The 18,327-nt window shown below is 38.7% G+C and overlaps 1 protein-coding gene across 3 annotated transcripts in view; it reads right to left on the bottom strand.

Moving 5' to 3' along the window:
• CHD7 (chromodomain helicase DNA binding protein 7) overlaps positions 1–18,327 on the bottom strand; it is a 188,790-nt gene that overhangs the window by 15,355 nt on the left and 155,108 nt on the right. For all 3 annotated transcript variants that reach the window (XM_050938872.1, XM_050938874.1, XM_050938873.1), the window contains 11 exons: positions 16,837–17,013; positions 14,529–14,672; positions 11,557–11,812; positions 6,433–6,643; positions 5,589–5,784; positions 5,191–5,358; positions 4,701–4,880; positions 4,245–4,355; positions 3,959–4,164; positions 3,102–3,301; positions 2,421–2,580 (listed from right to left, as the gene is read on the bottom strand). In XM_050938872.1, coding sequence (XP_050794829.1) covers positions 2,421–2,580; positions 3,102–3,301; positions 3,959–4,164; positions 4,245–4,355; positions 4,701–4,880; positions 5,191–5,358; positions 5,589–5,784; positions 6,433–6,643; positions 11,557–11,812; positions 14,529–14,672; positions 16,837–17,013 — 2,009 coding nt within the window. The remainder of the gene's footprint in view (positions 1–2,420; positions 2,581–3,101; positions 3,302–3,958; positions 4,165–4,244; positions 4,356–4,700; positions 4,881–5,190; positions 5,359–5,588; positions 5,785–6,432; positions 6,644–11,556; positions 11,813–14,528; positions 14,673–16,836; positions 17,014–18,327) is intronic.

The raw sequence follows: 18,327 nt of genomic DNA, 5'->3' as shown, positions 1-18,327 counted from the left end.
ACCTCACCAGCAATTAGGAGCAGCAAACACCCAGTTTTGTGCATGTGATTTAAAGAAGTCCTGTGAAGGTAGCAGGGGGTACACTTTAGTTGGAATTTTGTCAAAAACGCAAAAAACTGTACACAGGTGTCAGACAGTTCTCATCCATTTATCCTTGCACTGTAAGGGACCCCTCTCAGGCTCACGCACCAAAATGTACATATGACTGCATAAGCATTGCATCATCTTGAGTGCCATAATATTGACAAAATGGTAATAGCAATTGGATAACACCTGTTGTTACATCAAGCCAAGTACGAAGGGAAGAGGGGAAAAAGGGGAGGAAAGTTGAGTGGAAAAAAATGTTTCATCGGGCTGTGCCACTGCCCCTTTCAAAAGTCCTATTCATCAAATTGTATGCAATTGTCACACACAAGGACAGAATGTTGATCCTTATAGAGCCAGTTTTGGTTGCCTCCCACCCCAGCATCCTCTTCATTCAAGTCAGCAGTGAGCTTCCTCCACTTCACCCAGAGCTAAACATGTTGCCTCTACAGTCCCTGCTCTCAGCGCCTGTGAATCTGGAAAGGGATAAGACTGGGACTGAAAACGATCCTGCATAATGACCTGCCATTCTGGGGTGCTGGAACAATGCGTATACTGGGGGTGCTGAGAGCCATTGAACCTGACTGTAAGCCCTGGATATGACTTTAAACCAGGGGATGAAGCAGCTCCCCCAGCACCCCTGGTTCCAGTGCTGCCATCAGCTTTCCTAATATTGTTAATTCTGTTATTATACCAATTTACTAGGAAGGGGCCAGGACCTCTATTTGGGGGCTGAAAGGGACAGTTGTGGTGCAAGAATTAAATAGTTATTTGAAGAGCAAATGAAGGTGGATTTGAGAGACAGTTTAGAAGAATCAGAGGTTTTTTGAGCCGAAGACTTGCACACTGTTATTCATTTTCATCAGTAGGTAGAAACTGCCTTTTAGCATGGCAAACATCTTGAAAATAACTGATAATTAGCTTGAGTACCTTTCCCCTTCTCTTCCACTCCACACCTAATATATCTAAGGAATATCTTCCAAGGACATGCCCAAGGAATATCTTTTCAGTGCCGATTATTTCTTTTAAACAGCATGACAATAGTAATAAGACATGCAACATACGTCACAAAAAGCTCTGAGTGGCACTTCGATGTGGGTATATTACATATTCCTGGATACCCATGTGGTACAGTAATAGTATAAAAAAAAGAGGGTTTATTTGGGTGAAGAGAATTAGGTCCAAGATCTTTGGTCAAAGTTTGGGACAGAGCATGCACAGCTGAGATGTGGAAGAGAACCAGCATATGATAAAAAAAGGATAGTGACAAAATCCCCAACTACTAAAGGTATGTCTAAACTTACAGCCCAGAAAGGCTCTAGCAGCAGGGAAAGAAGCCTTTCACTGCAGCACATAGCTACATTCTGTAGTAATAAGTTTTGATGCAGCCTGCCTTTCACTTTGACGTATAGGTACACGCAATACCTGTACTCTGCACAATGCCATAAGTGTAGACATAGTCTAAGATACGACAAAAGCAAAGAAAAAAGAATTCAGGTGGTCACTTCTTATTATACATTTACTTTGTACCAAAATATATAGAGATTTAAAAAAAACAAAAAACACACACAATAGGACAGTCTCTGCCCCTGCAGATCTGGAAAGACTAGACTAGGAAAAATGATTCAGGAAGGAATGGACATTGTGATTTTGATGGGAAAAGACTGGAACAACTCCCAGAAGGGCTGAGTTTTAAGGAAGGATTAACAGGGAAGTGGAGGCTTGGGAGGCAAGAAGTTGACACTTGTTCCAAGCAAAGAGAGGAGCAAAACTGAGAAGAGGCCAAAGGAACAGGAAGGAGAAATGTTTGGGTACAACAGAAGGTGCATGACGGAGAGTAGGAGAAAGTGAGATGAGGGCGAGTGGTAAAAGCCTGGGGGCCAAGAACCCACATCAAGGGATTCAAGGAAAAGGTGATGTGATGATGAGTCTGGGAGATGGGGAGGAGAAAGAAAAGAATTGTGGAGAACTGTTAGCATCAGGATAGTTTTGGATAGCCCTGAGATGCTACACGTTGTTGGAGAAGCTGTCTTAAAGCCAGATCCACTCCTCTCTTTGGCACGCTGGGAATAATGAAGACTCTCTCTCACTTATTGAACAAAACAAACTTTCTTCCTGACATGTCCTCGTTAGAGCCAATCATCCCCCGCAAAAAGTTTACAGCCAATCACCCAGACCTGGTCTGAACTCTATGTGATGTTTCATCACAAGTTAACAGCAAGGTACAGCAGTTTACAGCCCCACTATGTGGTCCTGTGGTTCTATTAAGGATATCCAAATGAAGGTTCTCACACATATTAAGAACTATAAGCTCATTATAAATTAAACACACTTACTTATTACAGTGATGTTTGAGGTGTTTCTTATAGCTGTCCTCTTGAAACAAGACATCTGGGTTACAGCTTGCCAGCCAATCAGCATCTTGCAGCATTGGCTGTGAACTCTGGGCTTTCACTTTTTTGCCTTTCCTTCCCCTGGGCACTGGTGCAGATAGGCCTACAAAACATGCCCCAACACTTCTCACAGTCTGAATTGAAGAAGTTTGATCCTAAAGTGCATTACTGACAAACTGATATGAAAACTAAGTACCACCGCAGCCACTTCTGAGGTGAAACATATCAATTCACAATGAATAGCAACACAACAATTTAGTACAAGGGATTCTGAATACCAAAGTCAGTTGAAACTATAGTAAGAATTTAGCTATGAAGAGTGTAACTATCCACGGTGTAGTGTATCTGGCCAGGATAATGGGGTTAAGTTCCCTGCTTTTGTGAAAATTGCCATGGGAACTAATGACTAGACATCACCTCCAGCAGCACAATGCCCTCTAACACCATGCTGGAGTATTTGTACAATTCTGACTCAGAGGAAGAGTACTACTCACTGAACCAACACCACTTCCCCCAGCACATAAGGTGTAGTATATGCTACAGTTTAGAAGTAGTATATAGTACGACTGCAGCAGGGCTCCCCCCACCTACAGTAGCACCACATTGGTATGGTGGTAGACATACCAGAGTGGTTAACCAAGGCTCGTGTTTGTCCATCTGCAGTTGGAGTGATCAGATCCCAGATGAAACTTTTGATATTTTCATCTCCTTTGTAGTGATTAAGACAATAAACCAGGATTGTCCGGCAGATGGTTTCCACATCTTGTTCCGTTAGCGGACGTTTATAGCGCCCATGTGAAAGGATGTCTGTCCACCGACCCCAACTACAAGAAAAATATGCTTAAAGAACACAGTTCTGGCACTGGAATTTCCATTTGTGATTTTCATTTTAAACCCTGGGTGCCAGATGAGTTAGGAGCTCTTGTATTTGCATTAGCAGGTCATGTCAGGAAATCCAACTTCCAGCACTGAAAAGTTAAGAATGCTTATTTTACAGAGCAGGCAATAAGTTCACTGCTCATAAAAGCTGCAATTGAATTATACTGATAATAATAAAGTACATGTGTCTAACAATAATGTTTCCAGTAAGGTATGAATAGGGATTTGAACCCCAGAACGATTTTGGGTCAATTTTAGTTTGATCCTGAAATACATCATTCATAATAATCACATGCAATCTTTCTGGATAAAGAGACACAAAGTGACTAATAAGCGCACCATGATGGTAGCCACATATAGCTGCCTGCCTGCTAAGACACGAGACTCAAATTGGGCTAACCACCATGAGATAAGAGAAGTTCCGCATCCAATTTATCAACTGGCAAAACAGGATTTCAGAACAATACTAGATGATGTTTCAGTTATTGACTAGAAATTATAAGACTTCCATACTTCAGAATATTTATCCACAGCTCTCTTTGGACTGGTATAAAAAAAAGACAAGTATTTTTCACATAGCCATTCAGATGCCTTCTACTTACCCATAGACCAAAAGGTTCTTCTCCACTCTAAAACATTCACTCCTTGCATAACCCTGGGATTTGTCCTGAGGTCTACGGGGCTTTGTACAGGGCTTTTCTTCAGAATCACTTTCCAGGTCTGAAAACTCCATTAGTTCATCTTCTTTGACTGCACTATACAGTCTGGTCTGCTTTCTTACTCTTGGCGTATCAATAACTAGGTTGTTCTAAAATGAAAATGTAAAGAACGTGAAAACTCAGAAAAATCCTCTTTTAAACGAATTATGAACTTGTATAAAGATCTCACCCTTCCATTTAAGGCATCAATATCCAACTCAGCCTTCTTAGCCCACTTCTGCCAGAAATTGGGGTCATCTAAGGAAATGTCTGTCCTGTTCCCAGATGCAACAAAACTAGCCTAGACAATATGAAAAACACTACATTGAGTTCTTTACTGTATATCATCAGGAAAAAGTTTCCATTTTCAGTTGTAAATGTAACTTTTTAAAAAAAAAATTATTATAAAAGCAAAAGGAGGTGTCCCTTAAAGTTAACATTATGGAGACACTAAAACACAGTAACTGGACATACTGAAACACCAATATATATTTATATGGAGATTTGCTCACAGTCCAATCAATAGGCAACAATAAGTTGGACAGCATAAATCTAAAAGCTAAATTAAGCAGAAAGCAGATTTATCACTATTTTCATCTATCTTGGTAATATTTTATCAACTTTTTCTTCAAATTTCAAAGCACACCTTAGCAAATGTTGAGCCTTTCCCTTCAGACTCAATAGTAATTGTGTGTGTTCGCCTTAGGAGAATCTGATCAATGTCTTCTTCACAAAATTTGGACCCTTCATCCTCCTCATCCATAAGAGCACCATAAGCCCCCTTTCGTAGAAGATCTTCTATTTCTTTCTTAGAAAGCTGCTGCACCTATAATTTGGGAGGAGAGAAACAATCTCCTTGGATATGTCATTGTTTACATCTCATAGCATAGCCAGACAATTTGCCTTTTACTTAGCCCTGAAAAACTGTAAACTTCTAAAATGTTTAGTTGGTCAACAAAAGCATTCACACTTGTTGCACTTATCTTCTGCGAAGAACAGTAAAAACAAAGGTAAACCTATTCTAAAGCTAACTGACAGTTAAACCCCCCCCCAATTTCCTTTAACTAAAGCTACAGTAAGCAAGAAATAGGATACATTTATGGCCTTTGGAAGTCTGCATCTGAACATATTCTCACCCCATTTGTAGCATTTTCTCTTCCACTCATAGACTGCAGTACAGCTTTATCAAGGCCAAGCTTTAAACTAGCTTTGTCAAACATTTCTCTTTCATAAGAATTCCTTGTTATCAACCTGTAGATTTTCACTGATTTGCTCTGTCCAATTCTGTGACATCGAGCTTGAGCCTGGAGAAGTATAAAAGAGAATATTGTGTTACAAGTCACACAGAAATGAAAAGTCAACGCCTAGATCTTAGTATGTTTATTTTAAACACTCTAATATTTTTAAAATATAAATTCCAAGCTTAATATGTTTTTAAGAGGCAATAACAGACATTTCCTCCCAACTGGGTAGAAAAATACATTGCAGACAACTAAAGAAAATGTTTAACAAGAATTGCCTCTTGCAATATTACCTGGAGGTCATTTTGGGGGTTCCAGTCTGAATCAAAAATGATGCAGGTATCAGCAGCAGTAAGATTAATGCCTAAACCTCCTGCCCTTGTACACAGCAGGAAAACAAATCTATCAGAATCAGGTCTGGAAAACCTGTCAATAGCTGCCTGACGAAGGTTGCCTCTCACTCGACCATCAATTCGCTCATATGGGTACCTGAAATAAAGTTGCGTTATAAGCAGATTTTTACCATCACTTTCTCATCACTAGCTCTCTCATCATATCTTCCAACATTTTTTTTAAAGAAAAAAATCTCAGCATGACTACCAGTTCAGCAGAATTCCAACAAAGTGGAGACCTGAAGATGAGCTTTATGTAGCATAAAAACTGTCTCTCTCACCAACAGAAGTTGGTCCAATAAAAGATATTACCTTGCCCACTGTCTCAGCAAACTAGAGAGCATGTATTCTTGAATCAACTGTGTGAAAAAGTGAAGAAGATACTCCATCCTCTCCCTTTAAGCAACTTTCACTGCAGAAACAGCTGTCACCCGAAAGAGTGAAATAGGCCTTCAAGCAAGAGCTAGACGACATTCTTACTCTAAACTTCAGATGGACAATCTACCTAACCAACTAAAAGGTGATCCATTAAGGTTCTGAGAGATCACTTGCATTTGCCCATTAGGAAATACCACATTCCTTTGCAATTACAGGTATGCTTTTTTCCTTGCCAGAGCATTAATAAGTAACATTATTAAGTGTCTAAGTTCCATCCTTTTACAATATAGAACACTCACAGGTTAAATACTTTGGCCACTGAGGAAAATACAATTTATTTAGAAATGTATTGTATAGTTGCTCTCACCGTCTTTGAATGAGGTAGTCTTCCAGTATGTCCAAGCAGCGCACCATCTGGGAAAAGATAAGCACCCTGTGGCCACCAGCCTTCAGTTTTGGCAGCAGCTTGTCAATCAGTACTAGCTTGCCAGCAGCCTGGATCATTGCCTGGAGCTGAAAATCTGGAGAGTCGGCATTGTGTGTTTCTTTAAACTCTTCCAAAATTTTCTCTTCAGCACCTGCAAAGATTGGACAGCAATATACGAATACCATAAAGGTTTTATTAATAAAAACAATGAGCTTTCCTTCAATACCCTGCGTATAAGCCCCAGTAATGTTTTAAGTATTAGGTGTATAAACATTTACACAAATACATTAGCTTAGTTAAAACTAAATATATACACATACGCACGGACACACACAGAGGAAAAAAAGATCTTAGCTTTCAGCAGTAAAAGATGAGGAGAAAACCCCTTCCAAGTAAATGAATATTGACTATGAGTAATACATGAATTTCAACAGGAGACTGTCAAGCCAGAAGTTGTATAAAAAAAAAGCAACAGACCAGACATTGGCTGAACCATTTTAAAATAGATATTTAAGGGACAGAAAAAGCAGTTTAACAGATAAGTATAAATGTGAAAGATGAGTATTCTGACATATTATTTAGAAATTGTCTTCAGCTTTTAAAAAATATTTATATTCAAACAAAAGAGTAGAAGCTGTAGGCCTGCTACTACCACAGTGCCTTCATAGAGCCCAAGTTCAGACAACAAAATATTTAATTGGAAAAGCGAAGAGGTTTGAAATTATTTTGTTTTACCTCCTCTTTAGCTTTCCTCTCACTGCATGTACTCCTTCGTGTTTGCTTAGTTTGCAGGATCTATCACACACACGCACGCACACTTTCCAGTCACTCTTTTCCATCTAAGACTGCTATGGTTAAGAAAAACTGCATGGGACAAAAGGTAGTTCAAGTTTTTTGCCCATTCTCTCTTTGACCTCTCTTCTGAGGCTGCCAACAAGAATGCCATTTTAAATAGGGAGCTTATCATGCGGACACCTGCCCATTAAGAACTGAACAGACCACTAAAAGCACATCAGATAGTTATTTTCAGATGTGCAAGAAGCTTCACACATGGCATTTTTCACAATTTGCTTCCAGGTTGATTCCATGCATGAGAGATAGTATTTCTGTGACCTAATGGACAATGGATATTTTTCTCTCTGAAATTTTGAACAAAAGCTGTTTTTTAAATTATGTATTTCAGAATTGTACATGGACCATCTTGGATACTTGTCTTGCACAACATGAGTGAGGGTAAGGGAGACAAAATATGATATACTTTTTTTTTTTTTTTTTTTTTTAAGTTTCCTTCCTAGCTTCCTAGGGCACTCACATACATGTAGACGGAGTACTGAACCAGCAGTCCGTACATGTCTGTTGTATGTGAATTGTCTCACCTATATATGAGCCCAAGTCAAGAAACAGAAACTGAAGTGACTACATTTTCAGTATGTCTGACAGCTCTATATTAAATCAAGGAGGATAGCGTACATATGATAGAATTTAGGCCAGGTTACCTGGACAGAGATCTGCAATGCTCAGCAAACACCTGCATAACTAGGATTGACAGAACAGAGTTCACATGAGAAAGTGCATGTGAAATGCCTCACAAACATAAGCATCTTCAGCTGAAGCACACAGCTGGACTATTGCCCACCAGACTAACTAATCATTGATCCTTGTGGCCTAAACACTGCACAAGAATGATGACTAATTGAAAAAGTCTAATAAACATAGGTAAGAACAGTAGAATTAGACAGATCTTCCAGCCTAGTTTCCATCTAGAATCCCTTCTCAGTGTTGTAAAACGTGCAGCCATCCTGACCTATGAGAGTCAAATACTTTACTGAACACATGCCCCAAGCCGATTGTAGGCTATCAGCCAGCTTATGTAGAGTATACTTCAGTTACAATATTTAGGTCCACCAATAGTTTTCCTCTCATCACACTCAAGTTGTACGACTATGAAATGAACAAAATCATGCAAATCTCTACATATAAATATGTAGCCAAGCTACATACAAAAAGACATACTAAGCCAGCCACACCATAGCAAGCCTACATACAAATCTAGTGATAGAGGAACCTCAGAACAGCCAGAGTTTGGTTTAGATAAGACCACTTCCATAAGAGACATCTCTGCAAAACACACTTTACCCTTTCCACAACCCTTCCCCAACAAACTCTGTCAAAGAATGCACCCACTCTGCCCCTCAAACAGTCTTCCTCACCGTCCAATAGTCTTCATTATCCCTACTTGGTCATTTCTTTTGGGGAGAAGTATCTGGTATTTTTGGCTGATTGTAAGCCAGTAATACCACCTTTCCTTCTCCCTCCTCAGCTTCAGGCTGTTCATTTTTAGGGTGGGTGGGTAAGAGAAGCGGGATTTGTGGACCACCAGGAGGGCCAGCGCTCTCACACTTGCCAATCAAAAATGACTTCCAGAAGCACAAGATGTTGTGAGGGTAAAAGAATGCTAAGCCCTCTCACTATGCCCCACAACACTGCAGCAAGAATCAGCATAGAGCCACATTCTGCTGCTGGCTCTCTCGGGTGTGGGGAAGAGGAATGATCTATAAGTCCTTGAGAGTGGTTGTTCAGAAAACTCCATTGCTCATGATTCTAGTAAAACAGATACTGCTTTGTCTGTCTCAGAACACATACAAAATACAGCCATTCCCTCAGATTAGGGGAATCAAAATAGTTTCTGCTCACTCCACCAAGGAACCATAAGAAATACCATGTGACTTCAACCATAAAATTTCCACTATCTATTAAACACAATTTAAAAGTACTGTGAAAAGCTGCCTCAAAATTTACATGGGACCTCAGGTAATTCAACATACTTAATGCCCTAGTTTGACAAAAAATGGATGATTAAAAAAGAAATCCTAAACCAAAAACCTTCATGTCCAACGAAACACGTTTGCAGAAGCTTTCATGAACTCTAAAAATAGGCAGTGTTCTTAATTTTCCCTTAAATATTACACATCACTTTAGTCAATGCCAACTGTGCCAAATATAACCTGGTGACCTAAGGAGTCAAAATATTTGCATAATTGTGTACACTGAAAAATATCAAAGGAATAATCTGCACAACATCTTTAAATACAGTAGTGACAGTCCCTCTTGAGACCTTGCAACCGCACTAAGCTGTCTTTGGACAGAATAGTGATGCAAAGCTGCTGTATATATCCATTGTAAGGTTTTGAGATAGAATTACAACTAGCTTGTGTCATTGTTATAAGTGCAAAGATGTTAATTATTGATCAATAGGATAAAACCTGAGGCTCAGACAGTTACAGAAGGCAAGAATAAGAAGAATTTCTTCTCTAGAATTAAAGGACTTACTTTGGTAAACGTCATCTCATTATTTTTCTAGCTAAAGCTGAGGATTTGTTTAAACATTTAATGCCATGAAACTGACAGCACTGTTTTGCTAAACATAAGTTTTCAATAAGACACCACACACACACACACACACACACACACACACACACCCTACACGCCCTGCCCCCAAACAAAAAGCCTTCAGTTTACCTATTGGATCAAAGTTTTTTTTTTTAAAAACTACGCTAGTCCAGGATCAGCTGAGCTTGAAGACACGCATCTAACATGACAAGATGCAAGATATTCCAAAATACTAAATCATATCTCAGATTAATCAAATGACATCAGTATAATTACTTCTCTTTTTCCCTCTATAAAAAAATATTCCAAGAAAATTTAGTTAAGCAACACAATCTGGAAGCCTCACAATATTCAAAACTGAAAATAATTTCTTTAACATTGTGGTCATGGATGCAGCTTAACAGAAAAGGCCCTTAAATCAAGGATCTTACAATCAGCATCACATCAAACACATACGATAGATTATTGTGGAAAAGGGAAGAGAAGCTGGTGGGCAGACACACAGTAGGAGGGAAGTGACATTTACAGAGGTATGTAAATGCTTTGCTTCCAAAAAACAGATAGTAGGTTTAATCACCTAATGCATGTAAGTTAGCATACTTTAATTAGCTACATTATATTAGCTTGTAATGAAGTTATACAGGTCCATCATCGCGCACTTGCTATATTCCAGGGGTAGGCAACCTATGGCACGCGTGCCAAATGCGGCATGCGAGTTGATTTTCAGTGGCACTCACACTGCCAGGGTCCTGGCCACCGGTCCAGAGGGTTCTGCATTTTAATTTAATTTTAAATGAAGTTTTTTAAACATTTTAAAAATCTTATTTACTTTACATACAACAATAGTTGAGTTATATATTATAGACCTATAAAAAGAGACCTTCTAAAAATGTTAAAATGTATTACCAGCACGCGAAACCTTAAATTAGAGTGAATAAATGAAGACTCGGCACACCACTTCCGAAATGTTGCCGACCCCTGCTATATTCAGTCCTGATCTAAAAACAGCAGTGTTACCCTGAAAGACCAATGACAATGTCTGGGATCTTACAAATGTAAATATTATTTCCAGAACTTGTTCCTAATTCTAGCAGGTCATGAAATATCTGCTTTAATATCATGCCTAATCACCACTTCTTACCCAAAAAGTTCTATTCAGAGATTATTTTAACTGCATATCAAGATTCACTAGAGCTAGAAGATGTGATATACCCAAATGCAGCTTTGTAGTGACATAAAGCAACAATCTCTAACTTGAGTGGTTTGACATATTGGCCAGCTAAAGTCATGTTGGAATTCAAGTGGCAGTGCCGTGGAGGAGGGAATAAGAAATGTTAGAGGGTAAGGTTGACCTAATCATCTCACAAGTTACCAGGGATACAGGAGCAATGAACTTTTCTAAGCAGTGATCCTGGATGTGGACCTGGATGTATGATGATCTCTAAAGAGAAATGTTTTGTCACTCTGCTGGGGGAAATTAATAGTATGCTCGTATTTTACAGGTTTTGTCAAGACATGCAGAACATCCATCCATCTGTAGTGATTTTATCATCATGTGAATTTTTGATGGAAAGGGGGCAAATCTACTATTTCAGTGTACATACTGGAACAGCTATATCATCTTGAACTTCCCATAGTTATTATGAGAAAGAGGGGATCAATATGCAGGCCTACCATTAATAAGGTATGGATGATTGCAGCATTTTCTTAGTTCCATCATAGTGTTTAGAAGATTAGGTACGTTAGCTTGACCGCCGCCCTTGGAGAGAAATGTGAAATTCTTTTCAAGAATAGCGCGATAGTATTTCTTCTGAATGTTTGTCAGCTCAACTTCAATGATTGTTTCTTCTTTGGGGGCCAGGTTCTTTTCTACATCCTCTTTAAGGCGTCTCAACATCATTGGCTTCAAAATGGCTTGGAGCTTTTGCACCTAGGAGACACAGCTTAAGTAAATAATTGTGTAACAGTAAAGCCTTAAATACTAAGTTTTTATTTTCAAATCATATTATGCCACCTTCACTTTTAAGGAGATGCTCTGGTTACCTCCATCATGTGCATCACCCTACTCCTAGAATTCCAAGAACCTCTAAAATTTCCTTTTCTCCATTTTCTACCACAACTCAGATGCAGAAGGGTTTCAAAAAAGAAGATTTTTCATACAATTCACTAATGACTGAATTCTGCTTTGATTACCCTATGCATACATAAGACTACAGTTAAAAAAATGTTACTGTATTATTTCTGGATGGTAAATTTTTCCTCAGGTGTGACCATGTATTTAATGTTATGAAATAGATCTCACTTGAATAAAAATTTCCCAAGCCAAGAACCATCATTTCAGACCAATCATAGCAGCTGAGTGGAGTAAAGGAGTGTAACTGAAGACAAACTGATATCTCCAACACTTCAGGGTTTTTGTTTTGTTTTAGACAAAACTGGCAATAATGCCTATTATAGGGTGCCAAGCACTGTTTATTATAAGACCCTGTTTTCAGTTGCTTATAAAACTAACTGTTTAGGCTGAAATTTTCCATGCCGATTTCTGCCGAAGGCATAATATTACTTTATATAATAAAGTTCCAAGGAAAAGCTTTTTGTGAGAAGTAGTTAGGGGGAAAACGTGTGTTTATTTAAGATGACTTGCACCTGCATGCTTTGGAGCAGGTATTTGTAATTTGGTAGAATTGCCCTGGAGAGATGCTTTTGGTGTCTGAGTGAAAACCTACCAAAATTTGGCCAAACTATAAAGGTTCTGAAAATCCCTGTTTCTACATCTTCAGAGGTGTGTGAGAGGCTGGCAGCTAAATTCTCTGAAGATTCTTTCTGCATTGCCTGCCCCACTATGCAATTGCCCTCAGTGGCAGGCCTGAGCAAGAATTACTCTGCAATTGTTCCTCATCTACCAGTGGCTACTGTGGTGCTGGGCACCAGAACTGAGAGAAATAAGACCATCTCCTGTGCTCTCAATGCTCCGCCTGCTGTTGATCAGGCAGTGTGGAGAGAAGTGGTGTAGACTAATGCAGAGGGCTGAGGATTAGATGGAAATAGGAAGCCAGGGGGCAGGGGAGGAAGAACGTAAATCATTAGAGCACACGACCTTCCAGAATCTGAAACGGAATCCAGGATTCTGGAGAAGAGAGGAGTAAATGGGGACAGTTTCAAGTACATAATTTTTCACCCTCCTTCTTGTAACCTTTCGTTTTTTTAAACATCTGAGGATAGAACAAGAAGCAACAGACTTAAATTGCAGCCAGGGCTGTTAAGTTGGACATTAGGGAAAACTTCCTGTCAGTAGTTAAGCACTGGAATAAATTGGCTAGGGAGGTTGTGGAATCTCTACCACTGGGGATTTTTAAGAGCAGGTTAGACAAATATGTGTCAAGGATGGTCTAGATAATACTTAGTCCTGCCATGAATGCAGGGGATTGGACTAGATGAGCTCTCGAGGTCGCTTCCGTTCCCACAGTTCTATGATTCCAGAGTCCCAACACTCCTCTGCTGTTCAGCAAACAACTATGAAATCCACTGTCAAAGTGAGATGCCTCATCCCTGTCTTGTGGCTGGTCAATGCAGGGGATATTTCTATCCGCAACCTTGTTAGTTCAAGTGGTATGGGACTGTGCTGTGAATCCAAAGGTGCCAATCCTGCTGATGTCATAGGTAGAGGGTTATTATGATCCATATGATGTAACTGCTGTTTTTTTTCAGTTTGCTTTTTTAAAAATATAAGCAATTAAATTAAAAAAAGGCCTTAAAAGGAAATTAAGGTCACATGTCAAGCAAACAGAAGTTAATACTACCAGAATTAAGGTGTTTGAAGCCGAAACAAGACAGGATCCTGCTGAAAAAATAGTATGTCAGCGTTTAATTAAAGACTATATCATAACTCACCAGGGAGCTAAATTAAAGTTGCATGGATAACCTTTATCCTGGCATTTCCTAACTTTTGAGTGCTCAACTTTGCAATCCTAAACTCCTTTTAATGTAGTTTTTGTATGCAATTAAAAATTAGTTTCTCTTGATATTTATCAATGACTTAAATTTAGCACCTATTATGTTATGCTGCAGGAATTTTTAGAAATCTTTTCGTTTCTTTCAATGGGAAGCACTAGAATAGTCTATTTCTGAATAAAGATTACAAGCACAATAATGTCTGTATTGAGTTAGGTCATTTACTAATCTGGGATCAGACGTAATCCTGCTCCCACTGAAGTCAATGGCAGTATTTCCATTTGTTTCAAGGGAAAAAGGACCAGCTCCTTATTCTGTTGCCATGTTAAAGGGACAATGTCAACTGGAAATCTAGTCAATCTAATCAAAAAAAAGAGTGAAAGCTGTTTCTGCTACTACACCTGTCCCCAGATCCCCCAGTCATTTTAAAAATTCCTTTTTAAACATTTTTGAGCTGCCCTGGTGCTATGTAAATGATTGACTGAACAGAGGACACAGTGAAATTTATTACACAAAGTATACTGTCTAACGCACAAAGTACATAGACTAGAAAAAGATTTGTCTCCTTTAGTCTTCCCTTTCTGAAGATCTATGGTGTTGTTTGTAATAAATCATAATAATTAGTTAATAAAAATTACTGTAGCAGGATTAAAACGGTCTTTTTAAACAGGGAAACAGTGTATGACTAAAATTACCTGTTCTTCAGTTTTCAGATCACCAAACTCTTGCATGAATGTGGTTTCTGATGGGAAGCGACCTGGCTCCAAGAAATGAAGCAAGCTGAACAGCTCTTCTACAGTGTTCTGTAATGGGGTACCAGTGAGCAGCACCTTGTGTTCCTGCAAGAAAAATTAGCAGCTGACTAGAAACCATCTGTGCAGATGTTTTCTCCTTATTATGTTTTTGTCCTCATCATTCAGTAGTCCCTTCAACTCTATGGCTCTTTGTAAATCTTTTGTGACACCAAACGCTCTGGTCTTCCTCCAAGGGTACTCTAGAGCATTAACTCCAAATCAGTCCAGGCACTCCACTCAGCTTCTTGCCAAAGATAGATCCTTTAGCCAACCAGCCAGTGTCCTTTCTCGCTTATCTGTGCTGCATGACCCCATCCCCTCCACAAATCTTACAGACTTTTAAACTAGGGATATGCTACAGGCTCTAACAACTCTGCTTCCCCCCACCATCTCTCATCACTAACACAATGGAAATCCTTCAACGTACTACAGTACATTAACAATATAGCTAGAACTAGTCACCTCTTCTCTACTCTCCACTTTAATAGTAAAAATTCTACACTACTCATGGAGCATTAGAAAAGGGCAGTTACCTATCTGTCCTAGCTTTTCAAGCATTTCAAAACCAGCTGAGTAAACATTTATTTGTACACAGTACCCTACGTTTGTTCAAAGCTGACCCGTTTTTTTCTTAAGAGTCAGGAAGTAGAATTATCAAGGTGTAGACAAGGATGAAGGGAGCAGATCTGGCAAGTGAGCTGCTGAGGCATAAGACAGAGAACGTGGGAGAAATTAAGATTTGGCCCCAGAGTCAATGGGGAAGGACAATTGTTGCGGTAGGGTGGGGGAGCAAAATGAAAAGTTTCATATTGCTTAAGTAATATAAAAAAGGCAAACAAAAAAATTTAAAAAAAATAGTGTGTTTAGTGTTGGTGGATTGAAAGCTGAAAAATAAAGAATAATGCTATTTACTTATATCAGAGTAGCTCCTGGAAGCTGATCCAACACTGGGACTCCATCATGCTAGGCATTAAACAGATGCAGAGTCCCTGCCCCAAAGATTTTACGATGTAAACAGACAAGACAGTCAAAGAATGGGAGAAATGAAGTATCATTATCTGCATTTTACACATTAGGAAAGGAAGCACAAAGGTTAAGTGACTTGCACAACATTACATAGGAAGTGTGTAGTAAAGCAGGAATCAAAAGCAGATCTCCTGAGTCCCAGTCTACTGCCTGAGCTATAGTCTATCTTCCTCTCAGACATTATACTAAATGCTTTTACAGAATTTTACAAACATTCATTAATTAACCCTTAAAACCCCTGTAAGCAAGATTAATATTATTTTACAGATAGAGAAAACAGGTAAAGGTTAAAGGCAGCTTGCAAAATAAAAATAAAATAAAAGCTGTCTTTGAATATTCATTTTTTTCCATTAAAACAGAACAAGAACAAAAAACCACATCGGAGATACCAGGTTTTTACTTTCTTAGTTTTGTTGGAGAACCTACTGCAGGTCTGGAGACCACTTTATTTCATTCTTCTGATGCTGCAAGGAAATCTTCCAGCAAAAGCACAAGACAAAAATATCAAGAGTATCATGTCTTAAGCCCACCCCCTCCGCCCCCAAAATTTACTTTTCAAAGCATCTTTCAATGCTTTTTTTGGTATACAAGAAAGAAAATGGGGCACCTTTTAACTACCTCCCCATGAAAGTCAGTTTTAAGGAACTTGCTCAAAGTTATACAGCAAATCTCTGGCAGAGGCAGAACTGGAACTGAGCAGTTTCGATTGTCTACATCAGTGTTCATTTCACTTCACCATGTTTTCATTAATTACACATTTAAAATAGATAAGTGGCCAATTTTTAAAGATGGGAGGCAGGGAAAGGTGTAGATGGAGATAAAGAAAGGACAAAAACGGAGTTTAAAAATGGCATGATATGGGAGGAAAAGTAGGATAGAAAGAAGGACTTCTCTTTGTCTTCCTTTCTTAAGGGAGAAGACCAGCTTCCAGGATTAAATTTAATGAGGAGATTGGTGGGTTCTTCAGCACTTTTAGTTTAGGGTTTAGTTTAGTTTAAACTAAAGAAGTTTGTAGATATGTTCATTTGGCTAGCTAGAAAGTCTTTAAGAAAAGTTTCTCATACAATTCTCTCTCAAAATTGAGCTGATTTAGTGGATAACACAGGAAAAGCTTACAAGTTATCTTCTTAAGAAATTATCAACCAGGACTATTGTAAGTACATAAGATTCAAGAAGCCCCTACCAGGTCCATCATCTTCAGTCCTTCCAAGAGCTTGCAATTCCTGTTCTTCAGCCTGTGGGCTTCATCAATTACTACACAACGCCATGGAATGTTACGCAGCTCAGGGCAATCAGTCAAAATCATTTCAAATGTAGTGATGATAGCATGAAACTTATAGGACCCCTTTATTACCCGACCCTGAAAGAACAGCAATGATTATAAGTAGACAACCTTACTAATAAATAAAGAAGATAAAGATTAATTTTTTTAAACTTCACATTATATATAAAGAAAATTAAAAAAACAGTGCAATGAGCAAAATATTTAAATACAATCATTACCACTGACATCAGAATAAAGGAATGCAAACAAATAAGTCTGCTGCTTTATGCTGTTTTCCATTTGTTAATTTTGCACAAGAACCAGTGCTTTATCAATGCACACGAGACACAAAGATAATATGTCACTGCAAAAATTTTATCACATTACATCACAAAAAACAAAATATCAATGCAACACCAAGTTTTAGTGTCATTTTTTCCCTTTTTTTGAGAAATTTATCTTCTCCATCAAAGCTGTGTTTGACAGTTCTTTCAAGCATTCTGAATAGACTGGAGGAGAGAGTTCCGTTTTTCTGAGTATTCCATATTTTGTTAATTTACATGTCAGTACTTATGTCTTAGTGTTCACTACATATATAATCATTAATTCTAATAAGCAGAGTTTTGGAGAGGAACAGATTCACAACTGTGGAAAGATCTTTGCACATATTTCTCCAGTATTTCCATAATATGAAGTAAGAAAATTCTATGGGACAGTTTAGCTGATTACTGAGGGCATCTCCACCATTTACTCTGGTTAGTTAATCCTACATTTTTCAGCACCAGTGTCCAATAAAACCTATTAAATATTTTATTCTGGAAATATTGTGAAGACAATGGACTGGATGTAATTCTGACATATTTCTTCCCAATCTTCTTCAGACAAAAAATGTAAACTAGCTTCCAACATGTGTTTTAGTTCCAAAGTCAGTGGCTACAATTTGACAATATTTGACATAGTTGTCATTTGCCCAGCTTTTCCCTCCTCTCATATGCTGAAACCACAGTTACTGTAGGGTAAGTAACTGTATATACTTGTTTATTAACCCGTTCGTTTATAAGCCCACTCCCCCAAGACGGTGAGGTAAAAATAGCAAAAACTGTATGATCCTTTCATTTCAGCGGTTGGAAAATGTTGGCTCATGGCCCTTCAGGGTAAGCCACTAGTGGGCCTGGACGTTTTGTTTACCTGGGGCATTCACAGGCATGGAGTCCCTCAGCTCCCATTGGCTAGGAAGGGCGAACCGCAGCCACTGAGAGCTGAGGGGCTCTATGTCTGCAGATGCTCCAGGTAAACAAAACGACAATGTATTAGCTATTCAATTCAATTATTACATAGAGTTCAATATCATCAAATTTTGCTGTAGATCCACTTATAAACCTACTCCTGCTCTTTGACGAGTCACTTTTT

Source organism: Gopherus flavomarginatus, chromosome 2 (assembly GCF_025201925.1).
Source record: "Gopherus flavomarginatus isolate rGopFla2 chromosome 2, rGopFla2.mat.asm, whole genome shotgun sequence".
In the NCBI taxonomy this organism is placed as follows: domain Eukaryota; kingdom Metazoa; phylum Chordata; order Testudines; family Testudinidae; genus Gopherus; species Gopherus flavomarginatus.
This window is presented reverse-complemented; position numbering and strand designations above follow the sequence as displayed.